This window comes from Corvus moneduloides, chromosome 28, assembly GCF_009650955.1.
Source record: "Corvus moneduloides isolate bCorMon1 chromosome 28, bCorMon1.pri, whole genome shotgun sequence".
Taxonomy (NCBI): Eukaryota; Metazoa; Chordata; class Aves; order Passeriformes; family Corvidae; genus Corvus; species Corvus moneduloides.
The window spans coordinates 2,885,718-2,902,408 of NC_045503.1; the positions used below are offsets into that span (position 1 = coordinate 2,885,718).

Sequence of the window (16,691 nt, forward strand, 5' to 3'; positions counted from 1 at the left end):
AAGAACCTAAACTTGTTGCTTTGCTTTATTTAAACAGAGCATATTTGGCTCTTTGCAAAGAACAGCACAACACGTGACTCAGAGCTGAGGACACGAACAGGGAGCACTGACATTGCTCCCCAGCTGGTGAGGGGACAGAGCCACTGAGAAAAGCAACAAAAACTCACCCATAACTAGAAAACAGCCACAATTTAAGTTCTTGCCAGTGCTCCAGCCACCAGACCACTGTTCCCTTCCTGGTGGGAGCAAACACAGTATTTCAGGCTGCCCGGGAGCTGCAGCTTCACCTGTGCTAAGTGACCTTGAAGGGAGCAGAACATCCTCAGCTGCAGCTTCCTGAAAACACAGGAAACCTTTACATAGAGGAAGTTGGCCATCTCTACCCACTCCCAGCTGATTTAATGCAACATTCCTGGAGAATGAGCCCAGAGAAAAGGAATTAAGTTCTATGAACTCCATCTCAGGAAATCGCTTTGTGGAAGTTTTCAGAGTCATCCATCCCTGGACTCCTTAAGGGATAATTTTAAGCCATGTTTCAGATTTCAGTCCACGTTTCTAACACACAAGACTGGAAGCAATTCTGGTCCCACCAACATTCCTGCTATTGGCAACAGATATCCTGCTTGGAATTGTGCCTGCAATGGGCTGACATTACAGCAAAAGGCAGCGGCAAACACCAACAACTTCCCTTAGAAATCCTCCTCCAAAATCCTGGAAAACTTCAAATCAAAATGCCACCATTGCATCCCTGCTCCTTAAATGCCCAGTCAGACACCGCTCGCACTTCAGAATTATTGGTACAGTGCATTATATATATAATTATGGCATATTATACCTTCTATTTACCAAAATATGCTTTGCGTCTATGCCTCAGGGTCCTGATTTTCTGACAGGATGGCAGAGCTGCAAGTCCCACAGGGTACAGAACCTGCTGAGCCAACCAGGGAGGAGGAGGAGGAGAGGGGGGGACAGGAGTGAAGAAACACACACACAACCACCACGGCTTTTAGGAACAAAATTTATTCCAATTTCAAACAGAGAGTTTATTTCAGGAGAAAGATATGAAAATCAATTTCCATCAGATATTTCTGTAATAAGCGTGTTGCCCAGCAGTCAGAGTGGGATCATTCCAAGAAACAATCCCACTCCTGGACTGGAATGAGACAGTTTGGAGTCTGAATAGATCCTGACACTGGGCATCTTATTCAGAAACTCCTTTACCCTACCCTCTTCCCTCCCCGCCCCCCAACACGCACAACAATACATGCATTGCAAATGACAAGGTTTAAAAACAGCATTTTATATAGTATTCTTTTTAAATAGGATAATGTTTAAATTGTCTTAAATCAGGATCCTATAATATACAAGTATAACCAAATAATTTCCACCACATTGGCACTTGTAAAGAGTCTCTGGCACTACTAAAGAAGGGGCATTGGCACAAACCATACTCTTAAAAAACTGGGTGCTGCATAACACACTTTATCTCTGCTGGACTCTAACGACCTGGGCTCTGTACAGGACAATACAATGGTCAGCACACTCCGGAAATACTTTTTTTTTTTTGGTCTTTTTTTTAAAATTTTTTGTCTTTTTTTTTTTTTTTTTAACCAATAAAACACATGAAGAAAAACCATAGTTGAACGCAAGGCCAACATTGCTAGGAAGCAACAACAAGAGACCAAAGAATCCAACTCGAGGAGAAGGGGGAGGCAGGAAGGGCAGGAGCTGACACGCTGCAGCTGGAAGGGGCTTTTGCTCACCAGGTAGCCAATCCACATGGAATGGTGCAAGGAAAAGGGATGGTCCTCTGCTCACTGACTTCAAGTTTCAAACTAGTTCAAAATATGTTGGTTTCTTCAACAGAACAGATTAAAAGTGCACAAGGAGCAGAGGTTAGCAAGGAGACCAACTCCTCAGACTCTAGATTCCCTACAACAACCCAATTTTACCTCGCTTCTGAAAGTCACTCTCAACCTGCAGAGAATTCTGACAGGCATCACTTTCAGAAAGGTTGATACAGGCAAATTTGGTTTTAAGGTTTGGCACTTTTGCTAGGGCAGGCATTTGCCAGCCAACAGAGACAGGAGCCAGTTCTGCAGGAACACTTCACTGGCCAAGCTGGAGGCACACAAGCAGTTGCTTACTAAGGAAAGCACGTGCTAACACTGGTATCTTCTCACACATGATACAGTCACAGACAACTCCAGGTGACATGTACAGGTCTGACCCATTCCTACCCCAATCCAGGAGGAGGTTTCAGGAACTCAACGAGAGCCATTGCGCAACGCTCGGCCCCTCCCTCCCCGCCCCGAGCCAGTTCTCAGGCCAACAGCTACCCCAAGCAGGTGCCCAATAAGGTACAGCACATTCCCTAAATCCTTGTGCCCACAGCCTCCCACAGTTGCCTGCCACGATGCAGAGTCACTCTGCAAGAGACAGATGCCAAGATCCCTCCTCCTGTGCCAGGGCAGCAGCTCTTAAAGAAAGAGGAAGGTACAAAACAAGACGAAAAAAGTTTCTGATTCAAGTGGAAGTACCACCATCATTCACCTTGGAAAAGAGAAACTTCTGGGAAGTTATTTTCCAAGAACCTGTGTATCTCAGTGCCAGGCTCATTGCTGGCAACAGCTGTAGTGTGAACCATTTACAAAAGGATCACAGAAGCGGAAGAGGCTGGTGCTGCCGTCTGCTTCAGAGGAACAGCACTTAGAATACATGAAGATGATTATAAATTCCTCTTTATAAGACAGTTTCTACAAACTGGATCATTTTGGCATAAAGATGAAAAAAAAAAAGCAGTAAAATTGATGCAAAGCTGTCTGACTCATGGGAATCCCTCTCATTCCTCCCAAGGGTTAAATGCAGTCCAGAGCATGGCTAGTCTAAAGAGATGCTATGTTTCCCTCAGCATCACCACTCAGACTGGCTCTTCAACTGTTGGTCCCATGGCTACTGTTCCAACTTGAGCTCTCTAATCACTTGGAGCAGAGCTTGCCTTCCTCTGTAGTGCTTTGAGCATACAGAGGCTTCACTCGGCTACTCTGGAAAACAAGAGGGACCTATCAACAGAATTATTCAAAATTATGTCCCTCCACAGTTTAGTGTTCTAGACCAAAGCATCTTAAGCATCTCAGACAGTTAGATTTACTCTTACAAGGTTGTGCAAAACACTGATGTAGTGCTCTGTCTACAAAAGAGACAAAATATCAACAGCCCCCTTCAACAGTGCAGCTCGTTTATAGTTTTTTTTTCTACTGGCAGCCTTCAAGGGGGCAATCTGGTTGATCCAGAGAATTTGGACCCAATGCTAGTTGTTGGAATTGAAACAGAAGCATCAGTGATGGCTGACTGACACACGTCCAGACGTGGGTCACATCTCCTGCTTCCCACTCTCTCTCTCCCTGCCTTGCCAATGCACTTCTCTCCCAGGCTGGCAGCAGCCTTCAGCACCCTGACTTGCCTCAGCTCCTGGAAAATAAAGCTCTCTAATGTGCAAAGGCTTCATCTCCTCCAGCTCAGCAGAGATTCAGGTGGCATTTAGAATCCAGAACCACATCCACTCTGCCTTCCAGCAAGTGCTGCTACCTCTCCACTCCTCTCCTGCTGCGCCAAGCGCAGCCAGGGCAGGGCTCTCTGGATTCTGCAGCAGCCACTGCGAACAATCAGCCACTGCTAACACAATTATCACAGGCACCCTGGAGCAAGGATGTGTGCAAGTCTTCCAAAGAGGATCCCATACTCCTCCAAAGAGGGACACGGCAGCATGGGCCTCAGGGAATGCATAAACAGGAGAGACAGAACTGCTGCTCCCTCCAAGAGCTATCCTCAATCTTCCCAAGTAAGAATCCTACCAGAGTCTGTCACCCACCAGCTCTGGTCCTCTCTAAAACTCTGCAAGCTGGACAAGGCTGAGGAATTCTTACAAAGTCATTCACACACTGGCACAAAATGCAATAAAACAAGGCTTGATTGCTACTAGGCAGCAAGAAAAGACCTAGAGGATGGCACAAGACTAAGCTTTTCAACCCAGGCAAAGTCTGATGTTCGAATGCCACAATTACTCAGTGTGCTTTTGGTAACTGCTGCATAGAGAAGTTGCTCATTGATGTCAAACACTCTACCCAACAAAACAGTTCCTCTCTGCAAACTGAGCTTTGTGCGCACACGGCCACGCGCTTGTGGTGCGGGTGGGATGTGTTTATGTGTGTGAAAAAAGAAAAAAAAGAAAGAAAAATGAAATAAAATAAAATAAAAGAACAATTACAGTCAGGCACTTCCCCAGGCTCAGCAGCTATTGCTCCAAGAGCTTCCATCATTTGTAGTCCATGAACAAAATACAGCAACACGTAGCAAACTAAGTATAGAACATCAATAATTTAAAAAAAAAAAATCACAGTCTCCATACCTTTTATAACCGATAACAAAAAATTACTCAGAACATATAAAGAATGGAAAAGTGATGGCTTTTTTTGTTTGTTTGTCTTGCCTTTTTCTTTTTTTTTTTTTTGCACAATAGTTGGAGAGCAATTGCTCCTCCCCAACATTTCATCACAGTGAACCATGGAGCGTGTCCTGGGGAAGGGAAGGGAAAGAAGGAGGGGAAGGAAGCAGGATTAGCAAATTACACCAGAGGCACCCTATAGCACAAGGCAAAGGGACCAGTAGCATTCTGCACTCCCACAGTCCAGTGAATTCATAATCTCAGCTGGAAAGTGTTGGGGATTTTAGTTTTTTTCTACATATACCATGGGAATTAAAGGGGGAAAAAAAAAAACAAAAGTGGCTTACCAACAAAGGAAAGATCAAGATGAGGCTGCCTTAGCTGCTTGGCAAAAATTAAAAAGTAAGCAAGGTGCTGAAGAAATGAGGCATATCCCCGTTAACTGTGACATAAAAGCAATTTGTTAAAAATATGAAATCAACTACTCTGTGGACAGAGACATGAGACTCCAGGATAACACTGAGCACTTGCCACTCCACAGATCAGACAATTTGCAATCATTACATCATCAAAAATTAAAACTTTTTTTTTTTTCCTGTCATATTTAAAATTTCATTTTTGTCTTTTCTTCACAAAGAAGCCTCTCAAGGGGCAAGAGCAGAGCAGGTCAAACCAGGTTGTACTCCTTCAGGTTGAGCTGTAGGATGGTGTCCTTGACAGCTGCAAAGACGAAACGGATGTTTTCTGTGTCTGTGGCACATGTGAAATGGGAATAGATGATTTTATCACTGTCGGGATTTAAATCCACAAACATCTTGAGGATGAACTCGCGGGCTGCCTGTGCATCCCTCTGTGGGCCTGCAGCAAACAGAGACACCAGTGAATGGATTCACTCCCATGCATCCCCCAGATCCATCAACTGATCCATCAGCACTTTTTCCTATGGGTTACAGAGCTTTAAAGAAGAAATTAAGATCATTTATGGGATAAAAGTCCCAGGAGCTGAAGTGTCTTATGCTTTTCAGCCATCTAACCAAATCCTACAAGGGCAGTGGGCACTTTGCAGACACCCATGGGTCAGTTCAGACCCTGCTTCGGAATCCAGACCTTGGAACAACCCTGGATGGGAACATCCACTGGGTAACAGTGGCAGATGCTGGACAGACACCATAAAAGGCTCTCCCATGGAAATGGCGTGTAAATTTCTTCCTAATATACAGGTGGATCTCATAGGCTGAAGGACACAAGTGTGTACTTTGGAAACATGGGTTATTGCCAGTTAGAAGTACAGTCTGTTTGATCCAACTAGTCACCTCACAGGAGCTAAAAACTGGAATTTTGGCCAGTTTTTAATTCACGTTGCTGATAGGTCTCCAGAAAACAGTCACCTACTGCTATTTCTTTCAAGGGACTGCTGTTATTGCATTCTCCATGGCAAATACCTTCTCTTGAGAGGAAATCTGATGGACAACCTCCCACTTACAGGCCATGCAGCATCCCTGAAAAAGCTACTTGTAGGAAAAATATGGAAGTACATGACACCCCCTGAAACTGGGATCTGTCCCCAGCTGTTAAGCTCCATTTGAAGTAGGCACTGTTTGGGCAGCAGCTCTTCAGCCATTCCCAGCCTGCTGGAAAAACGTGATATTCCCACCAGTGCCCCAAGCAGGAACTCCAGATGGGGGAGGACAACTAACCAAGAGCAATTTCATCAGTCCTTTAAAAGATGAAAGCTGTTTGCAAAATGGTAATTCTTCCTTTACCTCGTATTTTTAAGCATATAATTACAGAATTAATACAGGAGAGCAAGGCATGAAGCGTGTTGTCTGATCTCATTCTCCACTACTTTTATTTTATTTTCAGCCCTGTACAAGATGTGTTACGCACCAGCTTTAAAATGCACTCAACTGAAGAGCCTGAAAAAATATTTTGGCTAAGGAGTTTTGTTTCAGATGAGAAATTCTCTGTTTCACATAGATATTATTTTCCCACAACAGCAGATGGAACGCTAATAAGAATTTCAAGCTGCAGGAAGATTTTTTAGCACCATCATTTGAACAACTTGGGTATTTGACCAGTCAGTTTCTCAAAGCAAAAACCCAAGTCATCTCTTGACTAGAGGGTTAAAAGGTCCACAATACCAGTAAGTTGCCATGTTTATGAAAATGGTTATATGTGCGAGTTAGACTTCCATTATTTAATACTTGGCAGTGCATATTGGAGGGGGTAGTTCTTCATCTAGGAGAGGCTCAATATTTGATCATCCTATCAGATTCCAGTTGTCCATGCATGATTAAGATATTTTTGTGATGTTTTCTTATTGCTGTAGGTATTCTTTCTCAAATGAATGTTTTCTCCACTTCTAGATCTGAGTTTTCTTTAAGAAACAAGTAAGTTTTAACCAAATCACCTCCATCCCATAGTGTTCCCCCTTAAAAGCTACTCACCATCAAACTCTGGGAAATAGTCAACAAGGTGGGAATACAGGATCTTATCTTCCAACAAATCTTTCTTGTTGAGAAAGAGGATAACAGAAGAGTTTTGGAACCATGGGTAAGTTATAATGGTTCGAAAGAGAGCTTTACTCTCTTCCATCCGGTTCTGAAATCAGAAAAAGAAAGCTTTGTGTTTTCACAAAGGAGCACTAAAATGCCTTTCTGCTGCCTGCACATGCACTCAGATCTGTAGTAATTCAGCATCTCAAACATTATACACAAAATACTTTGGGCCCAGGTAGATGCTGGTTCAAGCTGGATCAGTAAATGGAAAGGAAATGCAAAATCTGAGGGACTGAAGCTTCATTTATTTGCCAAGCCTTTCACATCAAAAGACTTAAAAGTAATTTTATGCTTTGACAGTCGTGTGAGAGGACTGGCCAATGATACTTTGTGAGTATATTTTATCTACTAGAAAAAGAGCAACTATTGTCATCTAATAGCATGTTTTTAATCTATTAGCAAGCGCCAAAATTCAGATTTGCACCTTCAAAGAGTGCAGTCACCACCTCATAAGACGGCAAAGCCTGAAATAACCCAGTGCAGGAAGAGAAAGGGGTGATTTGGGAGCACTTGCACAGTGCCTTCCACAGCACAAGGGACTCTGCGACATCAGATAATTTCATTTTTCACTTGAGAAGTCCAGATGATTTGAATGCCCTCTGCCTTTTCCGTCCTCAGGGACATCATGACCCATAGAGGCTCATGTTCCCTTTGCAACAAGAACTGAAGGCCAAAACCAATAATAGTTGCTAATCCAACTTGGCACCAAGCACCTGGGTACCAGCCTTCAAGAAACTAGAAAGACATCTCTCCCTCCTCTCCTTTCTTCCTCCTCTCCTCCCTCCCTCCTGCAGAGTTCCCATTCTTTGGCTTACCTCATTATCTGATTCCACCAGAACTTGGTCATATTCACTAAGTGCTACTAAAAACATGATGGAAGTCACATTTTCAAAGCAATGGATCCACTTCCTTCGTTCTGATCTTTGACCTCCAACATCCACCATTCTAAGGAAGAGAAGTACATACAGTATCACAGAGGGAGCTGCAGTTCTCTGAATGCAAAGGACCAGCAAACAACGAGAATTCATTTGGTTCTTTACCATTCCCGTTAATCTGGCATGGGGATGTGACAGTATCTGCCTGCTAACAAAACCAGCAAGTTTACAAAATATCCTGGTACAGAAATACACAAACTGAAAGAATGGCCACAGGTGAGTGATGCCAAATTCACCCCCCACATATCAGCACTGCCATTTTTGTTGCATTCTGCTCTGGCTGGCTCAGCAGCAGCCCTGAGTCTGAAAAGACAAGTCCTTCAAAACTGTGCTCTGTCACATGAGCAAACTATTTTTATTTTTAATTAAAGCACCTGCTTGCCTCAAAGTTTCTCCCCCACCCAAATCTTTCTTCAGTTGTTACATTTTTGTTGGAATGTGCTGTTTAACAATCACACACTTCAGCCTCTCAGTTTCAAGTCCCACCTGTACAATACACTAAAATTATTCTGGCACTCACCTGAAGTGCCACACACGTGGTTCACCTTTGATAAAATCCTACACCTATTCCCGAGGTCAGCAAAACAAAACAGGGAGAGGAGAATTCTGCATTTCTGTAACCAAACAGTTTAAGAGAGAGGATGCAGGTTCCTTTATTCCTCTCTGGCAATGCCACACTGTGGTGGGGAAGGGCAGGAAGGACCCAAGCACCACAGAGAAACACAGGAATACTGATTGCTGTGTTCAGCCTGGTCATGCCAGGCTCAGTTGCTGGCTGAAGCCAGCTAAGTCCATCTGTTGCTGCAGCAGCACAGGCAGCAAGTTTTGGTGCCACCCTGAGACCACAAGGCAGGCACAGAAAACCATCTCTCAAGGCAGGTGCTGGGTACAGGGAAGTATTTCTGCACAGAAAGTGTCAGCCCTTGGTGGCTTCAGCTCTCAACACTTCCCTCAGCTGCCTCACAAGCCACAACTTCAGCCTGAGATGCCAGCGGTGCAATCCTTCCCAGGAAGGACACCAAGATAGTTCCCTGGGTTTGAAGTGTCACTGATTCAACAGTAGGTTCAGTTTTCTGACAACCAAAACATCAGACCACCCCAATGAGAGGAGCACCCACCAGCAGATAATTCCACAGCACACACATCCAGTCAAAGCTTCTGGACACTCTAAAGCAACACAGAACTTATCCTTCCTGAAACCATCTCCCTGCTATCTCAGCTCAGCTGTAACATGAAGACACCTCCAGTACCTGAAGATAATATTCTCTAGGTCAAAGGGGTACTCTATGATCCCGGTTGTAGGGACTCTAACCCGTAGCACATCTTGCTGAGTTGGTAGATATCCTGGGGTAGCGATACGATCCACATCGCTGAGATAGCTGCAAGCAGGACAGTGGAAAAAAAAAAACAAAGAAAAAGAAAAAACTACCTTAGGTTGCAGCACATAAGTATACAGATGTAAAAACTGCTACATGAAGTCTTTCTGTAGCGTAACGAGGAAGGCAGAAGTCATCTGAATTATTTTAAATATGCTGTGGAAAACTAACAGAAATCATCTTTGGGGAACAGTAATTCACCAGCCAGCACCTTTGGAGGATAAACAGATACACTAAAAATGACTTTATCAACTCTCCATAGAAGTGGGGAAGACAGTCTTTACGACAGAGAAAGTTTAACCACAGTAAATTCTTTATGTCTCAGGATCAAGTCTCATCTGAGATTTTCTACTTATAAATGTAGAAAAATACACTTATGTACTTAATGAATGTAAAACATCCTCTGTACGTTGCCAAACTTAATGGATTTACAATTAATAAAATCCAAGTTACACATCCATGTACACCTGTAGGCCAAAGACAAACCTGAAGAGAAAGAGCAGCACTCCTGCTGCCCAAGAGCCAGATCAATATACATGGAATAATGTGGAGATTCTGGCCTCAGGTATATCCTGAAGCAGATGTGTGAACACCCTTTAACACACACCAGAACACCTCATACTCTCAGGAAAAGCAGCAAATGGTAAGGAAGCAAACTCTAGGCTTGAATAAAAACATTTGGACAGGTACAATTTGTTAGAACATCACTCCCACCACAAGCATGCCCATGATTGTATACTTACTATTTAGCTGAGTCAGAAAGCTGATATTCTCTTCTCCTGTCATAACACTCTTGTATGCCAGGGTCGTTCCACAATGTTTTAATTGCACTTACATATGGCTGCTCAAATGTCATGACCTTTTCTACATCCACTTCTCGGATCAGCACTGCATTGGCCTGGAGATTGAAAAGAAGAAGAAAAGAGAGAAAAAGTAAAAAAACCCGCAAAACTGGGAGGCATAAAAACACCCACCCTCCAGTGGCTAAGCAAAGGAAGGACTACAGTAACTACCACAGCCTGCGGTGTCTGTGAGGTGATTATCCACAACAAGGGGTTTTGCCAATACCCCCAATAAATAAAAACCAAAGTGAAATTCTGCACAAGTCATAGTAAGTGAAGTTGGCAGATTTTATTTATCAGAACTCCTCCACCATGCCCCACATAAAGCACAGGCAAAGCTTTCTCACACCCTGCCTATTCTCATCACAGACAGGAAAGGGGCATCATCCAGTCCCCTACAGCTATTCAAAACCAGCTCCAAGATACTGTGTGACAGGACAGATAAAATACAACTTCAAAATATTAAGGATACTAAGCATTAAATAAAAGCAAAATATGCTAAAAACAAATCTATTTTCCTGGCATGCCCTCACTCTCACTGTCCTCCCCCTCAAAAAGATAAAATAATTTAGATCAGATCTGTCTAAAATTAATTCCTGGTCCCAAAATCAGTATGTTTCTGTGGTTGAGACCAAAATTCTTTAAGAAAGGTTTGTATCCGTGGTCAGTAGCTAATAGAGAAACAGATGGATTGCAGAAAGAGGCATAACCATCAGCACAGATCTGTGTCTTTTGGGTCCAGCACGTATTTTGCCAGCTTCAAGTTCCAATAAGAACAGCAACTCATGCAAAGAAAATGCCAACACACTTAACAACCCTGAATCCTTGAAATTAGTAAAAATAACACCCCTCCTATCCCTTCCATCATATCCCAATCCCTTGCTCCCACCACTCACTAAGCAGACCAGTGCACCAACCATGCAAAGTTGCTCTATCCCTTCACACAACCAAGTAAAAGGAGTTGGGTATCAAGAAAATGTCATAAAAATTTTACGGGAAAGAGTTCAGGGAGGTTGAGGTTGCAGTGCAGAAAGACATAAACAGGAACTCAAAATCCTCACTGCCTAAAGACATGTGCAAAAACTGAGAAACTTACCTTGTTCTGTTCATATTTGTACAGAATCTTCAGGGTTTCCATGGCTCTTATCATAGACTGCATGGCAGTGAAGATGTTTTGGTACACCAGCTTGGTGAAGCCTTTTTTGTCCTCTTCAGAGTAGCCTGAGCCATGAATTATACGCATTTGCTTAATGAACGTGCTTTTCCCACTCTCCCCAGTGCCTACAGGATGCAAGAGAGTGAGTTAGAAGCCACCAGGAGCAAAGCCCACGACACATGAAAGTTCCTATCACTACACCCAAGCACACCTTACTCCCAACCCCCTTTTTGTCACTTCCCAGGCTGGTAAAAGACAGCCTGGATTGTTCATCCCCACTACGAACCCAGCAGCGTGGAAGGAAGACACCTTGTCCTTTACAGCAGCCTTCAAAAGGAGCTCTGGTACTTATTCCAAATCTCACATTACAGCCACTCCCACACGTCCTGCGTCAAGAGGCCCTTGCCCGTCACACCTGACCTATTCCCAGATACTCCAGCAAGATGCTACAACCAGCCAGGAAAGGCCTGGACACACTCTCAAGCCAGTAAAATTCTACAGACCCAGACAACAGTGAGTGGCCAGGAGAAGACCAATAAGCAGCGAATTTTCTTTTGCTCTAATTTGGCACAAAATGTTCTTTGCCTTACAGACGATATGTCTTTTCATAGAAAAGAACCAAACACAACAGGGGGAAAAAAAATCAACTCTAAAGGAGAATGGAGCTCAAGAAACTCCTTGCTTATCCATCTGACATGAACAACCCAGGCAGCACACCTGCCTTGTATCCCAAACTAGTGTGCAAAGGTTTGCTCCTCAGGGCTGAACCCACAGCCCTGATTGTGGCAGGATTCCTCAAATCCCGCTCTGGATAGGAGGGAGTTAAAAATGGCGTCTGGCAGGGAGAGCAGAGTAGGCCACTGCTCCCAGCTGTCGGTGCCGTGCCTGGGTCCCCACGGGCTGCAGCCTGCTCAGCAAGGCCACTGCTTCCTTCTCTTCCTTCTCTCCCAGGTTTTACTGCCGGGCCCGGGAGCAGATGGGAGGGCAGGACACGGTGCGTGCATGACACAGGGCAGCCCTTTCAGCGCCGGCTTCCTGCACCGTCACTTGGGCAGGTCCTTCCACTCCTACATTTATGGCCCCACAGGAGTGTCATTTAGCATGTGAAGGCCACCAGATGATACGAAAGGACAGTGGGAACTTTCTAACAGAGTGAGTAGGAGACAGGAACGCCATCAGACGGCATCCATGCAGTTACAGAGCCTTGCTAAATTCACAGTTCAACTGGGACGTCCCCAGTGACATCCGCCCTGTGCACACAGTCCTTCGTGGAGGGGACACACAGGCCAGGTCTCGCTTGGGATGAGCTGACTTCCACACTTCATCAGCCTAAATGGACACCACTGGCATTTCTGCGGAGTACAATCTTTTGTACAATCTTCTAAAATTTGCTGTCATTATGCAGGATATTGATAAAAACCCCACACCTCTCTCACACAGTGGCCCAGCTCACTTGACTACCGAGATCAAAAACTCAAAATGTATCACATCAGTGATACAAATCCTTTTGACCTGTAGTTTAAAATACTGGCAGAGCCCTGGCTCTCCTCACAGGCACCACCAGACCCTCCTCACACCAGGGGAGAAATGGGTTCAGACAGGATCTCATTCATCCTAACAGACAATTACTACTCGCATGTAGATACTCGGTTACTCATTTTATCTCGCTAGACTAAAAGGCAAACAAATAAAAATGCTCAGATAAAAGCAACAAGCACCTAACTAGAAGCAGAATGTTTGAAATGAACAGCAAGAACTGACAGAAATAACGTCAGCACAGCCAGAGATTAACACTGTAGACACTATCAACTCGCAGCAAACTATCTCCATCTCGAACACAAAGGTGCACCCTAAGTAGGGGAAAAACTGGAAACTGAAATCTTCTGTGGTTTCTGTCAGTGTGGTGAGAAATACTTCCTTGCCTTTTACCACAGTAACCAAAACTGAGGAGGAAAAAAAAAAAAAGGTAGTGCTTCAAAGCATTTCAACAATGAAAATATAAAAGAAACCTCAACACCAGACCTTTGCTTGCTTCAGAACTTAAGAGTTCAAACACAGATTCTTCCTGTCACTCCATCAGCATCTCTTTTTGGTTTGGGGGTTGGTTTTGGTCATTGGTGGTGGGTTTTTGGTTTGTGTTGTTTTTAAAGGTGCCTTTTACTTTCCCTGAGACATTGACAACATAGCACAGCACTACACCAGCAGCTTATAAGCTCTGGTGGGCAAGGCCTCCTACAACTCTAAGGGCACAAAACCCTTTTTTAATATGACAGGAGATAATCTGAATTCACCATTTCTTCTGCCAACACGTGAAAGCAGCAGAGCTTACAGTAACTTCCTAATGACCCTCCCCAGTACCTCACAGGCTCTTGTAAATACATTGCTCAGTCAACAGTATCCATCCCATGCTTAATCACAAGTAATTTTTGTACAAAATATCCTCCCCACCCAGTAAAAGATAAATGACTACCTTGTACCAGATGGCAACGTCCAATACCTTGAATTTCTTATTAACAGGTTCATCATTGATTAGAGCTGTTATTCTCCACCTCAATTTTCTGTTTTAGGCTTCAACAAAGTAACTGTCACAGATGTAGTGACAAGAAAAATTTAACAGTTTCTACAAGGTGGAAACTCCCTCCACACACTCAAAATTTTGGAGATTTTGGGAAAGCCCTCTCACTAAGTCAGTCATTAATACTTGCGAATGTAAGAACTCCATAGAACAGGAGCAACACAGAAGAAATCCCTGCTAGCAGAAGTTACACCAAGGAGAGAGAACACAGGTTACCTGTCCCAGCTGAAGGTGGGCAGTGTGCTGTGTCCAGTGAAAAGCATCCTGCAAACACTGTCTACAACTAGGAGTGTTGCTTATCCAATAATAACCACATTCTATATGGTTTTTTTAATCTGATGCTGAATCTGTATCTTTTAGAAAAGCACAAAGGATTCTCGAGCAATTTGAATTATTTCTGAAGTGAAATCTTTAGATCCAGTGGGATCTTCTTAACCCAGATCTATCCTATAGCGACAACCTATTTTGACACAGCTGCTTCTGTGGGACTGCTTTTAGGGAAGCATGAGAGTGAGGGACACCTTCCCTCCTCTCCAAGAAGCCTTACAGAAACTGCCACAGCATCTCCAAAGAGCAGAAATGTGAAGCCCTCGATTTTACCTTTCACACAAAGAACAGTAATACATTAATTGTGAAGCATCCAGGGCGAGAAGGAAAACCCTGGTCTTTGCTTAGCAGTTATCACCAGGCACCAGTGTTGGTACTGGAGCCCTCCAAGGGGCTGGGCACACACAGCCTCCCCTCACTTCTGCAAAATATTTGTTTTCACAAGGGTCAGCCTCCTTCTTCAGCTGGACCTTAATGGCTTGTCAACAGATCCATCAGATCTGCTTCAGATTTCATCTCAAGATGATACAGTATTCAAGACACAAAGCAGGATATATGTGAGACACAAGCAATGCTAAATAACAGTACGCATGAAAACTGTAACTTAAGTTTAAATGTGGGGGCTACCGAGGCACAAACATCAAACTCACTGCTGAAGAAGGATGTACGTGCCTGCCAGCCTTAGTTTGCAACTGATTACCCAACCCTCTAAACTCATCTAAACACAGTACAGTTATCCATCTGCACAGAGAACACCACTGTGTTTCCATCCGAAGACCTAGATTCTTATGGCTGCACAGGTGATCTCTACCTCTGAACTCAACGCTGAACACCACAGGCATCTCCTCATCCAACACACAACTCGTGCATTCCTACTGCCTCGTCCCCCTCCAGAATCAGCGCTCCCAGCCCTGCTGCCTCTCCCAGGTCTTGCCCCAGGGGAAACTCTGTGGTTTAGGAGCTGGAGGCCAGTTTTTCCACAGATGTTCACCCAAGGCCCAGGAGTTCACCGACAATCCTGAAAAGCACCAACTCCACCAGCGGATTTCCACATGCTAACCAAGGCCAGCACACTCCTGAGAATCGTTTCCTCGAGACAAATTTCACGCGCCTGTGTGCGTGCCCGCCTTCACAACCAGGAATTTCAGCTACTTAGTTCCTGGTTGTGTCAAAACCCATTTTGACAGCGAACGCATCACAAAATCAAACAAAGGGCAGCCAATGAGGCGGCCGCCCCGCACGGCTCGGGAGCGGCCCCGAGCGCCGGGCTGAGGCGGGGATGGCTCCCGCCGCTTCCCCGCCACACCCGCTCCCCGCCCGGCCCGGCCACCCGGACCTGCCGAGCCCCGGGCCGGGCCCCGCGGCGGCCCTCGGGGCCGGACTGGCGCCGCGCTCCTCACCCAGCAGCAGCAGCTTCAGCTCGCGGCGCGCGTCGCGCTTGTCCCTCCGCAGCTGCTTCTCGATCTCGGCGTTGATGCGCTTCGACTCCTTCACCTCGTCGCTCAGGCAACAGGCCATCATGGACTCCAGAGTCATGGTCGCGTCGCGGCCGGGACGCCCCCGCCCACCCCCCCACCCCCCCGGCACCGACCACCGTCCTCCGCACGGCCGGGAGCCCGGCCCGGCCCGGTCCCGCGTCCCGCACCCCCTTCCCTCCCCACCCTCCCGCCCTGCGCGGCGCCGGCCCGGCCCGGCCTCGCCCCGGCCCCGAGTGCTGCGGCCGGGCCCAGCGCCAGCGCCGCCGCCGCCGCCGCCGCCGCCCCCGCGCCGCTCTCGCCCGGCTGCGCCGCCGCTCCCTCCGCACGGCTCCGCCGAGACACCGACGAGCCGGCGCAACCCAACCCGCTGCCGCCGAAAACAAGCGCTGATTGACAGCGGCCGGGGCCAATGGGAGAGCGCGGCGCGCGGCGGGGCGGGCGCGGACGGGCGGGACGGGGCGCCGCGGCCAATCGGAGCGCAGGGTTTGGTTGGCCGGTCGCGGGGGGGGAGGGCGCACGGACGCGCGTTCCTGGAGCGGGGCGGGGCCGCCGAGCATTGTGGGAAGGTGGCGGACCGGGCGCCCATGGCGGGGCGGGACGGGACGGGACGGGACCGGACTGGACTGGACCGGACTCTCCCGTGATGGGGCCCGGCCGGGCCGAGCGCGGAGCTGCCGCCTCCCCTCGCCCTCTGCTGGCCCGCGGTTGGGCCCCGCCGGGCGGGTAGGGCCTTGGCGGCCGCTGGGATGGCGGCACAGGGCGGGCCCGGGCCCCGGACGTTGCGGCTCGTCCCCGACCGCTCGGAGCCCCCAGCGGGTGCCTGAGGGGGCCAGGCCCTACCCTGCGTGGGACGGGCCCAGCTCAGCCCGCAGACCCCGCTAGCCCGACCGCCCACGGCTGCGGCAGCCCTCGGTGCCGAGGAGGAAGAGGCTGAGGCCTCGCCGTTCCAGCCGCGTGCTCCAGGCTCCGGCTGCTGCTGTGTCCCACCAGAGCCACACAG

At 46.8% G+C, this 16,691-nt stretch overlaps 1 protein-coding gene across 1 annotated transcript; it reads right to left on the reverse strand.

Moving 5' to 3' along the window:
- Positions 1 to 1,002: 1,002 nt before the first annotated feature.
- LOC116435939 (guanine nucleotide-binding protein subunit alpha-11) lies at positions 1,003 to 15,803 on the reverse strand. The gene is made up of 7 exons (XM_032092645.1): positions 15,614 to 15,803; positions 11,252 to 11,436; positions 10,057 to 10,211; positions 9,188 to 9,316; positions 7,818 to 7,947; positions 6,892 to 7,045; positions 1,003 to 5,302 (listed from the first exon to the last, which is right to left on the reverse strand). Exons 1-7 carry the CDS (start codon positions 15,747 to 15,749, stop codon positions 5,112 to 5,114), a joined length of 1,080 nt encoding a protein of 359 aa, XP_031948536.1. The 5' UTR covers positions 15,750 to 15,803; the 3' UTR covers positions 1,003 to 5,111.
- Positions 15,804 to 16,691: the final 888 nt, after the last annotated feature.